The sequence below is a fragment of the Tenrec ecaudatus genome, chromosome 10 (assembly GCF_050624435.1).
Source record: "Tenrec ecaudatus isolate mTenEca1 chromosome 10, mTenEca1.hap1, whole genome shotgun sequence".
Lineage (NCBI taxonomy): Eukaryota > Metazoa > Chordata > Mammalia > Afrosoricida > Tenrecidae > Tenrec > Tenrec ecaudatus.
In genome coordinates this window covers 84,761,855-84,777,465 of record NC_134539.1, presented here as the reverse complement: position 1 = coordinate 84,777,465, position 15,611 = coordinate 84,761,855, and the positions used below count along the sequence as shown (strand labels likewise).

The 15,611-nt window shown below is 44.7% G+C and overlaps 1 protein-coding gene across 1 annotated transcript in view; it reads right to left on the bottom strand.

The window, feature by feature from the left end:
• Nucleotides 1-15,611, bottom strand: part of DNAH2 (dynein axonemal heavy chain 2) — a 140,333-nt gene that overhangs the window by 93,011 nt on the left and 31,711 nt on the right. Inside the window, exon 10 of the mRNA XM_075559566.1 lies at nucleotides 13,492-13,706. Coding sequence (XP_075415681.1) covers nucleotides 13,492-13,706 — 215 coding nt within the window. The remainder of the gene's footprint in view (nucleotides 1-13,491; nucleotides 13,707-15,611) is intronic.

Below are 15,611 nucleotides of genomic sequence, written 5' to 3'. Positions count from 1 at the left end.
AAAAAAAGAAAGCTCATAGAGCTTTGTGAGCCTTGGCCAAGCAGGGCAGAGGCCAGGGGAGCACATGGCTGACAGGCTGAGGGCCAGAGAGAGGTGTGCCTAAAGACACCCCTGGGAAAAGCTGTCCTGAATGCTCCTGCACTGAATTGTAACCAGTTACTTTCCTCATAACGCCCACAATTAATGGTAAGTATTGCCCGTGAGTCCCACGGGCCGTGGCCATGAATTTCTGAACCCAGCAGCAAAGGAGAAAGCACCCTGGTGGGATAGCTGTCTGACCAACCCAGTGCTGAGGCTGATAGAGCTTCCCTCCCGCCCTCCTTGTGAAGTCACGCCATTTTTACATGGACACAGAACAAGATTTAAATAAACTTAAAGAAAAACATTATTCTTGGGAGGAAAGACTCTAAATCACACAGATGTTCGTTCTTCTTAAATTAGCCTATAAATGTTACTCCGTCCGTCCTTATTCCTATAAAAATAAGATCAGGACTATTTTTGGAACTGAACGAATTGATTCTAAAGTTCTTATGGGAAATAAATGTTAAGAATAGCCAGGAAAATTCTTAAAACAGGAAAGTAAGGAGGACAATAATGAAACAGCATGGTTCCTGTACATGAAGGCGCAGACACACCAGAAGGGAACACTGTATCCAAAATAGACGCACACACACTTGGGAGTTTGTTAGATGATAAAGATAGCATCAGGTCAACCGACTAACCATCTGGGAAAAAATTCAAGTTGTATTTCCCTGTCTCCCAAACTCTGGATGTATGTATGGATTGTGATAAGAATTGTACGAGCTCCCAATAAAATTATTTTAAAAAAAACTTTAAAAAAAATCTTTCAACTCCTTTTTTTTCATCTGTGACTTTTCTGGGTTATTTATTGGGTTTTGGCTCTTCCCTTCCAGGAAAGCGTGATTTTCTGCACAACATGAAATGGAATGAAGCTACAACATATTAACAAAACTGTAAGAGACTTGCACAGCCCTTCTTGATATGACTGGACTACAGAATTGTATAATATGTGGGTAATTTGCCAATAAATGGTTCTTAAGAACTAAAAGATAAGATAGTTTTTATGAAACTATAGTCTTTAATCTGAAAGAATGAAAGTCCCATAACAAGGATGAACCTATACAACATTATGCTGAGCAAAGAAGTCACTCACAATAGGTCAAATAATCTATGATCTCATTTGCATGAAATAAACTATACAGACACCAATAATTATTAGTGGTTACTAGGGGACGGAGGGAGAGGAAATTATTGCTTAAAGTGCATTGAGTTCACGTTAATGGTGGTGTAACAATTTGGAAAAGGTTGCATGACTTGACTGTAATCAACATCACTGAATTATACATGTATTCGTGTGTATTTGGGGTACATTTTCTTTTTTAAAAATCATTTTATTGACAATCCATACATACATCCATTATGTCAAGCACACATGAATATTTGTTGCCATCATCATTCTCAAAACATTTGCCTTTTACTTGAGCCCTTAATATCGGCCCCTCATTTCCCCCCCCCTCCCTCCCCACTCACCCCTCCTTCATGAACCCTTCATAATTCATAAATTATTATTATTTTGTCATATGTTACACTGTCAGATGTCTCCCCCCACCCCGCCCTCTTCTCTGTTGTCCATCCCCCAGGGAGGAGGCCATCCATAGATTCCTGTAATCTGTTCCCCCTTTCCACCCGACATTCCCTCCACCCTCCAGGCATCGCCACTCTCACCACTGGTCCTGAAGGCGTCATCTGTCCTGGATTCCCTGTGTTTCCAGTTCCTATCTGTACCAGTGTACATCCTCTGGTCTAGCCAGATTTGTAAGGTAGAATTGGGATCATGATAGTGGGGGGTAGGGCGGAAGCAGGTAAGAACTAGAGGAAAGTTATATGTTTCACCACTGCTACCCTGCACCCTGCCTGGCTTACCAACTCCCCACAACCCTTCAGGAAGGGGGTGTCCAGTTACCTACAGATGGACTTTGACTCTCCACTCTGCACTCACCCACATTCACAATGATATGATTTTTTTTGTTCTTTGATACTTGATATCTGATCCCTTCAACAGCTCGTGGTCACACAGGCTGGTGTGCTTCTTCCATGTGGGCTTTGTTGCTTTTGAGCTAGATGGCTGCTTGTTTATCTTCAAGCCTTTAAGACCCCAGACGCTATATCTTTTGATAGCCGGGCACCATCAGCTTTCTTCACCACATTTGCTTATGCACATGTTTGTCTTCAGTGATCATATCAGGAAGGTGGGCACCAAGTGATATGATTTTTAGTTCTTTGATGTCTGATAACTGGTCCCTTCTTCACATTGTGGTAAGACAGGCTGGTGTGCTTCTTCCATGTGGGCTTTAAGGCTTCTCAGCTACATGGCCACTTGTTTATCTCCAAGTCTTTAAGACCCCAGATGCTATATCTTTTGATAGCCGGGCACCATCAGCTTTCTTCACATTTACTTATGCACACATTTTTCTTAAGCAATTGTGTCGGGAAGGTGTGCATCATGAAATGCCAATTTAATAGAACAACATGTTCTTGTATGTAAGTACTTGGAGGCCCAATGTCCACTGCTACCTTAATACTAAACCTTTAAATATATGCACATAGATCTATTTCCCCACCCTCCTATATAAAAGTATTTACATATGTACATGCCAGTATTTAGAGCTCTAAAAATACCCTTTGTCACAGGGAATGCTGAAGGTGGACTTTGGGGCCAGGGCGTGGTGCTCTAACAGACTGGACTGGAAAACACTCCTAAAGGCCAACAAACGATCCTTGAGCTAACTACAAGCTTTTCTTTCTTGTTGTGTTTTGTTTTGTTGCTTTTCCATTGGTTTGTTGTTGTCGTTTTGTTGCATATTGTTGCTTGGTTTCACTCCGTCTTGTTTTTGTGCATGTTATTATCTCTGCAGGTCCGTCTAAGTAAGATAGGCTGGATGAACAATCTGGAGGAGAAAACAACAGGACCAACAATTTCGGGGGGACTTAGGATAGGGAGAGGTGGTGGGAAAGGAAGTGGTGTTAACAACCCCAGGGACAAGGAAACAACAAGTGATCCAAATCGGTGGTGAGAAGGGTGTGGGAGGCCCAGTAGGGCATGATCAAGGGTAATGTAACCAAGAGGAATTGCTGAAACCCTGGTGGGGACTGAGCATGATAGTGGGACAGGAGGAAAGTCAAGGGAGATAGAGGAAAGAGCTGGGAAGCAAAAGGCATTTACAGAGGTCTAGATAAATACATTTACATATGCAAATATATTTATATCTGAGGATGGGGAAATAGATCTATGTGCATACATTTATAGGTTTAGTATTAAGGTAGCAGAAGGACATTGGGCCTCCACTCAAGTACTCCCTCAATGCAAGAATACTTTCTTCTATTAAATTGGCTTTCTATGATGCTCACCTTCCTGACCCAACCACTGAAGACAAAGCAGGTGAATAAGCAAATGTGGTGAAGAAAGCTGATGGTGCCCCGACTATCAAAAGACATAGCGCCTGGGGTCTTAAAGGCTTGAAGGTAAACAAGCGGCCATCTAGCTCAAAAGCAACAAAGCCCACATGGAAGAAGCAAATCAGCCTGTGTGATCATGAGATGCTGAAGGGATCAGTTATCAGGCATCAAAAAACAATAAATCATATCACTGTGTGCTTACCTCCCTGATACGATCGCTGAAGACAAATGAGTACATAAGCAAAATGTAGCAACGAATGCTGATGGTGCCCGGCTATCAAAAAATAACAGTGTCTGGGATCATAAAGGCTTGAAGATAAACAAGAGGCCATCTAGCTCAGAAGCAACAAACCCCACATGGAAGAAGCACATCAGTCTGTGCGATCACGAGGTGTTGAAGGGATCGGGTATCAGGCATCATCAGAACAAAAACTCTTACCATAGTGAATGAAGGAAGGGAGTACAGAGTGGAGACTCAAAGCCCATTTGTAGGAGATCCCCTTGCAGAGGTGTCTTGGGGAAGAGATGAGCCGGTCAGGGTGCGATGTATCAACAATGAAAAATGCAACTTTCCTCTACTTCCTAAATGCTCTCCCCCCCACCCCCCACTATCATGATCCCAATTCTACCTTGCAAGTCTGGCTAGATCAGAGGATGTACACTGGTACAGATAGGAACCAGAAACACAAGGAATCCAGAGCGGATGATCCCTTCAGGACCAGTGGTGAGAGTGGCGATACTGGGAGGGTAGAGGGAGGGTGTGTTGGAAAGGGGGAACCGATTACAAGGATCTACCTGTGACCTCCTCCATGGGGGACTGACAACAGAAAAGTGGGTGAAGGGAGATGTCAGACAGGGCAAGATATGACTAAGTAATAATTTATAAATTATCAAGGGTTCATGAGGGAAGGGGGAGCGGAAAGGGAGGGGAAAAAATGAGCTGATACCAGGGGCTTAGGTGGAGCGCAAATGTTTTGAGAATGATGAGGGCAATGAATGTACAAATGAGATTTACACAATTGATGTATGTATGGATTGTGATAAGTTGTATGAGCCCCTAATAAAATGATTAAAACAAAATATCCTTTGTCACCTAGTTCGCTCCTCTATTTCCGTTTACTTTCCTCTTGTCCCAGTATCATGCTCAGCCTTCATTTGGGTTTCAGTAATTTCTCTTGGTTACACTGCCCTTGCTGAAACCCTACCAGGCCTCTCACACCCTCCTTGCCACTGATTTAGGATCACTTATTGCTCCCCTGTCCCTGGGTTGGTCAGCATCACCTCCTTACCCCCGCCTCTCCCTCTCCCGTGGGGTACATTTTCTTTCTGTTTTTAGTGTGAACTTTAGTATTACATACATCAATTCTGTAAAGCACATCTGTGTGGGAGGTCCTCTCCCTGACCAAACAGGAGCTCCTGGAAGAGCTTCTCAGAAAACACGAAACTCTAACATTGATTGGGCTGATGATCGCACAGCTCCTCTTAAGATGGTTGAGCTACTGAATTGCATGACTTATAAATTATATGCCAATAAAACATTTTTTAATAAAGAAAGACATAAAACTGAGAATATATCTGGTGTGTCCGATAGTGAGGGAAGTGGGGTTGGCTGGTTGGGAAGAATTCATGACAGTGAACAGTGTGCTAACAAAAACCGCCAGACAATTGATTCCCAAAAGAACAAAACCTCACATAAGCAGTAAACAATACTACCAGAATTGTAATAAGATAAACACTGGATATTGTTCTAATCAAAACTGTGTTTGAGATATCCTGGGAGGGTGGAAGAGTGCGAAGATGGCGACATTTCTAGTAGGATAAACACACATGTTCTTCAGACTGGAGGCCTCCACTTTGTCCCTGCTTATAAAAACACTGGGGGCCAGCCAGCCCACTCGGTATCCCCACATTGCATCAAAAGATTTCATTTTCTCAGCCTGACAAGATTTTCAAAATAATGTGTAGGCAAAAGATCAAATTTAAATTGTTGCTCAGATAATACTTTCCTCATAGTGAGCTTAAAAAAAAAAATCCTCTGAGGAACAATGTTTTGGCCAGAAGTTTACCAATACATTTTTAGAATGCAAATTTTACTGTATTGACAAACAGGATTTTTATAAAACAAATTAGTTTTGTAAAAATTTAAAAGCACAGCTCAATGATGGAACTGCTGAATTGTGTGATACATGAATTATATGTCAATAACACTATTTAAAAAACGGTATCTCAAAAAAAAAAAACCGGTATCTCACAAAGGTTTATAGATCCTGGTGCTGCCGCGGTTGAAACATTGGGCTGCTCAGCAGTTGGATCACCATCGGGGCACATCTGCTTCCGGAAAGATCTGCAGCGTTGGGTTCCCTATGGAGCAGTCCTGAAGGGTCAGGAGCTGGAACAGACTTGAGGGCAGTGGGTTTGCCTCAAACAAGCGGTCCAGCCGGAGAGGTAGGACAGTGAAAGTAGGCAAGTGCTAAAAGTCCCATGAGAAAGAATCCAGTGGAGAGAGTGCTATATGACTGCTGGGGAGTAAGGAGGGCAGAGAAAGCCCTAGAAGCTAAGAAAACAAACACTCATCAGCGTCCCCATTCTGCTCCGGGGAAATTTCACTACACAGAAGAATTTACTCTAACCAGACTGATAACGCAACCGGTCAGCCAAGGTGCAGACAACATCTGGAATGTGTTGGCAGTTAAGTGTTCTCTGTGAAGCTGGTCTGGGGGTAAACGTGATAAAAGTCCATTTGGATTTCAGAGTTCAAATATCTGGGGGACAGGGTGGATACGGACACCAAAGCCCCATGTGGGATGCTATTAGGCGCTGGAAGGCTCTCAGAACTCAGAGAGGCCGGCAATTCCAAGGACAATCAGGACATTCCACAGGGATGCTTCTTCACAATACTAACCAGGCCCCTGCTGAGGGTGTTTACAAATTCTGGAGCAGCTGAAGCTTTAGTGACTTGATGAGCCCAAACTTCAAAACCCTTCACTGGGACCGTGTTTTCCCCACCCCCGTCTATTATTAAGTAATCCATTAGTAAGTCAATAAATAATTATTGACTTCATGGAGGACGTTTTATCACAAACCACAAAAGGAAACCGATTTTCATAGGTATTTGCGGTTCTGATAAACTCGGGCCACAAATATTTGGCTCAAAGTGACCTTAACAAGCATCAAGCCTGCCGCTCACAGAGCAGCTGGAACGAGGCCGTACCACTGGAAAACTTTGGGCCACGCCCCGTGCGTAAGCACTGAGCCACGGGGACGCGCGCAACCTCGCCGCCTCTCGAGACGCGGGCGCCTCCTGGCCGCGAGGGGGCGCCAAACGACGGAGCAGCCTCAGCAGCGGGATGGAGGGCAACCTAGATCCCAAAGGTCACAGCCTTGACAACTCTGCGGCCCGCGCAGTTCTGCCCTGCGCACCTGGGGTAGTGAGAGGGGAATCCTTGGGCGCTCCAAACGATTAACCCACTTGGCTGTGAACCAAATGACTGGAGGCTCCAATTTGCCTCCGGAGGAAGCCTGGGAGGTGGACTTGTGAACAATCAGCTATTGAAAACCAGACGGAGCCACAGCTCCTTGGACCCACACTGGGTCTCTAAGCGGCAGAGCCAACTTAGAGGCAACTGGTCAACCAGGAGAAGGAAAGGAGCAAGATGCACGAAGTCTAGTGTAAATTCTCCAGAATGCAGTATTCAGAAACGTGAATACCGGTGGATACCGGTTTAATTTAACCATAGGACAGCTATACAATGGAATAGTATGAGCGCTAAAAAATAATTAATTCTGTACAGAGTGGGAAATCGCCCACACACGTTGTTAACCTTTAAAAAAGGAAGTTACAAAACACCATTTACAGTTTTATGTGTCCATGGTATAGTTTTGATTACCTGATAATCATGGTTATCTCTAAGGAACTGAGCTACAGTGGGATCTTCATTTTTTGCTTTATGGAATTCTGTATCCTTTAAAAAATAAGCATTCACTACTTTTGTGATTTAAAAATACTCAGTAAAGATTAAAGTGGCATTTAAAAGGCAAGCAGAACTGGAAGGGCGACCATGATGATGGGGCAGGAAGGTAAAAGGAAACAGAGGAAAGATCTAGGAAGCAAAGTCATGGATAGAGGTATAAACATAAGTATGCACTTATGTAACTATATTAATTCATAAAAAGAGGTATGTCCTATGTACATATATTTATATGGCAATACACTGATAGTCGACAGAATTCCACTATCAACACAAGAACACTTTGTTCAAACAACTTGGCATTCTGTGATGCTCACCCTCTGACACAATCGCTGAAGACAATATAGTGCATAAGCAAATGTGATAAAGAAAGCTGATGGTGTCCAGCTATCAAAAGATATAGGATCTGGGGTCTTAAGGGCTTGAAATTAAATGAGCAGCCATCTAGCAAAGAAGCAATAAGCCCACATGGAAGAAGCACGCCAGCCTGTATGATCATGAGGTGTCCACAGGATCAGGTAACAGACCTGAGAAGACTCATATTGTTGAGAACGAGGGGTGTTGGAGCAGAGACCCCAAACCCATCTGTAGACAATGGGACAATCCCTCACAGGAGGGTCACAAGAAAAGGATGAGTCACCCGGGCACAGTACAGCACTGATGAAACACACCATATTCCTCTGGTTCCTTGAGGATTCCTCATCACCACCTCCCACTATCATGATCTTAGTCCTGCCTTTCACTGCGCCTAGACCAGAGCATGTACACAGGTACAGAGAAGAGATAAGAGCTCACAAAACACGAATCCAGGAACAGGAATGGGAATAGTGATACCAAATACCAGGAGGGGAAAAGGAAGGAGGGGAGAGGAAAGAAGGAAGGGGGAACCAACCAATGGCAATGATTGACATATAACTACATACCTTCCCAGGGGGACAAACAACAGAAACCCTGGGGGAAGGGAAATAGCGGTCGGTGTAAGATATGAAAATAATAATTTATAATTTATCGAGGGGTCATAAGGGTGGGAGGGGGAAGGGAGGGAAAAAGAGGAGCTGATACCAAGGGTTCAAACAGAAAGTAAATGTTTAGAAAATGATGACAACATATGAACAAAATATGCTTGATACAATTGATGTATGCATTGTTGTTATAAGAGGCCCCAATAAAATGATCTTTTATTAAATAAATAAATAACTCACCAACTCAATGGAACAGGGGGGAAAAAGTTTACAAAAAATATTTCAAATCAGTAAATAAGCGGCCATATAACTCTGAAGCAACAAAGCCCACATGGAAGAAGCACACCAGCCTGTGTGATCACAAGGTGTCAAGGGAATCAGGTATCAGGCATCAAAGAACAAATAATCAAATCATTGTGAATGAGAGGGGGTGCAGATTGGGGACCCAAACCTATCCCCTTACATCCCCTTACAGAAGGGTCGCAGGGAGGAAATTAGTCAGTCAGGGTGTAGTGTAGTAACGATGAAACTTACAATTTTCCAAATACTTACACACACACACACACACACACACACACACACTATCATGATCCCAATTCTACCTTACAAATGTGGCTAGACCACAGGATGTACACTGGGACAGATAGAAACTGCAAACACAGAGAATCCAGGATGGATGATCCCTTCAGGACCAGTTCTGAGAGTGGTGATACCGGGAGGGTGGGTGGAAAGGGGAAACGATTACAAGGATCTACATATAACCTCATCCCTGGAGGATGGACAACAGAAAAATGGGTGAAGGAAGACGTCGGACAATGTAAGATAGGACAAAATAATTTATAAATTATCAAGGGTTCACGAGGGAGGGGGAAACAAGGAGGGAGGGGGAAAATGAGCTGATACCAAGGGCTCAAGTAGAAAGCAAATGTTTTGAGAATGATGATGGTAACAAATGCACAAGTGTGCTTGACACAATGGATGGATGCATGGATTGTGGTAAGAGTTGTACAAGCCCCAATAAGATTATTTATTTTAAAAATTAAAATAAAATCCTGGGTTCACCAAGCTACATGAGGACACTTTAGAATGGTCCTGCTTGGCTCCTTTAAGCAAAACGTCACAAAACCATGAGGCCTACAAAAACTGGTCACCAGCACCTCTAATGACTAAAGCCTTACTTTCAGCCTCTTCCCTCACTATCTGGACATGGCTCCTCCACTGCTTCCTGATCTGTGTGGTTTCTAACATGCCTGTCCTCTCACTCATGCCTTCACCCCTGGGCTCTTTTGTTTCCTTCCTCAACCATAATTTGTCACCTCCCTTAATGAGGTCACCTTCAGCTGCCCAGGGCACACGCAGTCTCTTCTGTCCTCGAAGCCCCACGCCTTCACATAGGTCTTTTCTTTTTCTTTTTTTAAATCATTTTATTGGGGGCTCGTACAACTCTTATCACATTCCATACATCCATCCATTGTGTCAAGCACATTGGTGTATTTGTTGCCATCATCATTCTCAAAACATTTGCTTTCTACTCGAACCCTTGGTATCAGCTCATTTTCCCCCTCCCTCCCAGCTCCCAACCTCCCCCATGAACCCTTGATAACTTATAAATTATTATTATTTTGTCTTATCTTACACTGTCCGACGTCTTCCTTCACCCACTTTCCTATGGTCCATCCCGCAGGGAGTAGGTTATATGTAGATCCTTGTAATCTGTTCCCCCTTCTACCTCACCTTCCCTCCACCCTCCCGGTATGGCCACTCTCACCACTGGTCCTGAAGGGGTCATCTGCCCTGGATTACCTGTGTTTCCAGTTCCTCTCTGTACCAATGTGCATCCTCCAGTGCAGCTGGATTTGTAAGGTAGAATTGGGATCATGATAGTAGGGGGGAGGAAAGAAATGAGGAGCTAATATCTGCAAGGGATGTCCAATTTCCCACAGGTGGGCCCTGGGTCTCCTCATTCACTTCGCTCTCCCTCTCATTCACAATGCTGTATTTTTTTTTTTTTGTCTTTGATGCCTGATACCTGATCCCTTTGATGCCTTGTGATCTTAAAGGCTGGTGTGCTTTTTCTATGTGGGCTTTGTTATTTCTCAGCTAGGAGGCTGCTTGTTTATCTTCAAGTCTTTAAGACCCCAGATGCTGTATCTTTTGATAGCCGGGCACCATCAGCTTTCTTCACCACATTTGCTTATGCACCCGCTTTGTCTTCAGTGATCGAGTCGGGACAAGCTGGTGTGCTTCTTCCATGTGGATTTTGTTGTTTCTCAGGCCTGAAGATAAACCAGTGGCCACATAGGTCTTTTGTGGCCCAGCCCGTCCACTTTTGACGAGTTGCAGCCATCACTAGCAGTCATAGTCTCGGAGTTTGGGGAGTAACTCTCGTGGCAGGGCCTAGCTGAAATCAGGAATCAAACCCAACCAAATGGAAGTGATTTCCTTCTGGTTAGGAGAAAACTGTCTCTGCAAACAGAGCCCTTTAAGTAGTTGAGGCTTTGTGTTTCCTCTTCCACATCCCAAGGAGAAAGGAGGGGCTGCTCCAGAAGCAGCCGATCCTGACAAAGGACAGCCTCGCCATTCCATCATCCCCTGTGCCTGTCTCGGTTCCTTGGATGGGAGGTGCTCACTGTACATTTGCGGAATAAGTGAATTAAGAATTCGTTATATTTCAGCTCATTCGATATGGGAACGTCACCATTAAAAAGCTGTAGGGGAGGGTGTGACTCACAGCCTCATCAAATCTCAAGAAGACTCCCGCCGTGGACCATAGCTATCTAAGGAGCCCTGGTGGTGCAGTGGTTATACATTGGGCTGTTAACCACAGGGTTGGCAGTTCAAAACCCGCTGCTCCATGGTAGAAAGACGAGGCTTTCTATTCTGTAAGCAGTTACAAGCTCAGAAACTCACAGGGCAGTTCCAGCCTGTCCTAAAGGGTCACTGAGTCGGACTGACCAGATGGCAGTTTCATGGCATTAGTGGCAGAATGCCTAACCGTCATTGGTTTCGTGGGCTATCACCAGCACCAGTTGCCATCTGTGGTAGTCACACAATCACCTGTCAACTTATGAAGGGGTAGAGTCTTGCCTGTCAATCAAGTCACAGCTTGATGACCTCATTTGGAGGTGCTAAGGAGGTAAATAGCTCATTAGAGGCCAGATACACTCACTACCTATGAAACGTTCCTGTTGACAAGCCACACGGAGCTATGCTGAGGGCAGCCAGAGCCCTGGAGTTGCAGGATCCACATGGAGACCCCTGCCAGTGCTGAAATGCTTCCACCGCCACTAGATCCACAAGACTTTCTACCCATTGGCCTGTGATCTGCTCTACTCGGCGTCATTCCATGGCTGCATGAGTCTAAAGAGGAATTTATGGACTAGTAGCAACATATGGGGTAATATCCAACTTAGGGGCTTGATCTGGACTAGGCTGGGATGTTGTCTTTTATTTTATTTTTTTAACTAATTTTATCTTTATTTATTTAATCATTAAATCTGGGAGCTCTTATCACAACCCACACATACTTCCATTGTGTCAGCACACTTGTACATATGTTACCAAAATCATTTTCAAAACTTTTCTTTCTACTTGAGCCTTTGGTGTCAGCTCATTTGCACACACACACACACCCACACCCCGCCCAACCACCCACGGAATGTTTTCTTAATGTACACTTGCTCTTTGATATAAAGTTCTCTCTTACACACATATGAGTGTCTATGAATTTGTTTCTCTAGTCTACCCGAACTAACACACCATCCAAGCAATGTCAAGTGTGCAGGAGTGTAATTGTACTCCACAGAGGTGTCCGTTGCTGATGTGTTAGAAGTAGGTCACCAGACCTTTCTTCCAAGGCACCTCTGGGTGGACTCAAGCCTTTCCATCAGCAGCACCATCCAGGAGATCCCAGTTAGTTAGCAGGGTCTTTTCATCAATTTTTCGTTTGTTTGTTTAGGCTTAGTCAAAAAGTATTGCTACCAAATATCATGGAAACCTTTATTAAACTATCAAAACCGTAGTGCTACATCGCTCACCATCTCCTCCCTCTAGATCTATACACTTCTGAAGGTGGTGTTTCTGTCTCTCTGACCCATCCACGCCCACACACAAAGAATTCTGCACTCCTCAATTTATATCACATCAAAGCGGCAGCTTGACATCTTTGAGAGACTTAAACTGTGTTCCTTCAAAATATTCTTGGAGCTTTGGAAACAAAGAGAAATCTGCAGGAGCAAGATCAGGGTCACAGGGTGAATGGAGGACCGTTTCCCATTGAGCTTCTCGCAGGCCAGCCCTGGCCACCCCCACAGAATGAGTAGGTACACTGTCGTGATGGGAAACACAAAGCATTCTTCTGAACAACTTCTGTGGCCTTTTTCTCACCAATGCAGCTTTCACTTTTCTAAAACCTTCTTCTTAAGATATGCCCCAGATCACCCTGTGTCTTTCAAGAGAATCTACGAAGACTGCCCTGTTGGAATCCCAGCAGACAGCTGCTATACTCTGAGCTGACGGCTCTGCCTTGAACTGAACTGGCCCACAAGAGCTCCTTGGAAGCCACTCGAGTTGGGCTTTTCTGGGAAGACATCTAACATCAGTGTGTTACTAACAAAACTTGTCTGCAGCCATCGCTGACTGTGGGGACAGGTTTGACCACATTTTGCTCAGAATGAATCTGTGCACGAACTGGGACTTTAGCAGCAATTGTTCTCACTTTCTCTCGTGTCATTCAAATTGAGGAGTGATCGCAAATATATTAAAGCATAAGGAAGAATAAGGGGGTACCAATAAAACGGTTTTAAAACAAAAGCAAACCTCCTTAGGTACCTGATTTCCATTTTTGGTGAATTCCTGGAAACAAATTTAAATATGAAAACATTTTCAAATACATAATGAATTAGATTGGATTAAAATGATGTTCTTTTTGTTTTGTTTTGTAAAAAAAAAAAGAGTGAATGAGAAAGAATGAATCAGGGAAAAGAATGGAGAGAGGGACCAAGATATGGGAATCAGGCTCCTGGGAGCACTGTGGACGAGAGGCAGCACAAGGAAGGAGACAGGAGCAGGGTTAGGGCTTGTACTTGTCAAAGTTGACATCCAGCATGCCGGGCTTCTCCTGGCTGATGCGTAACAACGGAGTATCCAGTCGGTGAATGCTGTCCTTGTCCAGCGTTGATGTCCAGTCTTGGAAGGTTTTTCTAACCAGTTCATCAATGGCCTGAACCAGCTGCTGATAGGTGTGTATGCTCTCCTCTCCGGTGCCAATATGGGGCAGGAAGTGAGCACTAGAGAGACACTGGGGGGAAAGAACCGAAGATGGGCAGAGCTTGCTTGCCACATCCCCTCCAGCTGCCCTCTCCTGGAAACACACACACACACACACACACACACACACACACACACACACAGGCACACTGAGGAACAAGTCACTAGAACCCCCTCCCAGGGGGACGAACAACAGAAAAGAACGTGAGGGCTGACGGAGGACGATGTGAAATATGGAAACAATAATATATAAGGTATCAAGGGTTCGTGAGGGAGGGAGGGAGAGGAAAGAAATGAGGAGCTGACATCAGGGGCTCAAGTGGGAACAGAATGCTTTGAAAATGATGATGGCGGCATATGTGCAAATGTGCTTGACACCCTGGATGAATGTATGGATTGTGATAAGAGATGTAAGAACCCCCAATAAAAGTATTTAATTAAAAAAGAGAGTTGTAAGGGTCCCAATAAAATGATCTTTAAAAAAAAGAAAGAAAATATTTTGAAAACGATGACGGCAACGCATGTACAAAGGCAAAATGGATGGTGTATGAGTTGCGATGAGATCTGTAGGAGCCCCCAATAAAATGATTTTTTTTAAAGAAAGAAAGAAAAAGAAGAAGAGAGAGAAGCACAAAAATTCAGCTCAAGATGGGGTCAGAGGATTGCCGTGCAAAGTAAGTAACAGGAGGTGACGGGTGCAAGAGGGTCACTATTAAAAGCAAGATTCCATCTTGGTCCTTGTCCCCCATAGAGGCCCTTTTGTGAGCTAGCAAAGGGAACTGTCTGATAGTGGGGTCCTCATAAAGGCAAAGTGATATTGGGGGAAATTCCAAGTTCGTGTACTTTGCACTGGTCAGATCTGTCTTTGGATTAGGAGCGATCATTGATATGGAGTATAACTTGACCTAGACATTTAGTACAACACAAACTAAATAAAGCCAGTGTGCACTTCCTCTGTCTCAGGCCAGCTAATAGTGCATCGCAATAGCCTGATTTTTTATGAGGGAGCAGAGTGGTGTAAGACATATGTTCTGCATCTAAAACACCAGGGCTGATAGGAGAACAGCAGGGCTGATAGGAGAACACCAGGGCTGATAGGAGAACACCAGGGCTGATAGGAGAACAGCAGGGCTGATAGGAGAACAGCAGGGCTGATAGGAGAACACCAGGGTTGATAGGAGAACAGCAGGGCTGATAGGAGAACACCAGGGCTGATAGGAGAACAGCAGGGCTGATAGGAGAACAGCAGGGCTGATAGGAGAACAGCAGGGCTGATAGGAGAACAGCAGGGCTGATAGGAGAACAGCAGGGCTGATAGGAGAACACCAGGGCTGATAGGAGAAACACCAGGGCTGATAGGAGAACACCAGGGCTGATAGGAGAACAGCAGGGCTGATAGGAGAACAGCAGGGCTGATAGGAGAACACCAGGGCTGATAGGAGAACAGCAGGGCTGATAGGAGAACAGCAGGGCTGATAGGAGAACACCAGGGTGGATAGGAGAACAGCAGGGCTGATAGGAGAACACCAGGGCTGATAGGAGAACAGCAGGGCTGATAGGAGAACAGCAGGGTTGATAGGAGAACACCAGGGTGGATAGGAGAACAGCAGGGCTGATAGGAGAACACCAGGGCTGATAGGAGAACAGCAGGGCTGATAGGAGAACAGCAGGGTGGATAGGAGAACAGCAGGGCTGATAGGAGAACACCAGGGTTGATAGGAGAACAGCAGGGCTGATAGGAGAACAGCAGGGCTGATAGGAGAACACCAGGGCTGATAGGAGAACAGCAGGGTTGATAGGAGAACACCAGGGCTGATAGGAGAACAGCAGGGCTGATAGGAGAACAGCAGGGTTGATAGGAGAACAGCAGGGCTGATAGGAGAACAGCAGAGTTGATAGGAGAACAGCAGGGCTGATAGGAGAACAGCAGGGCTGA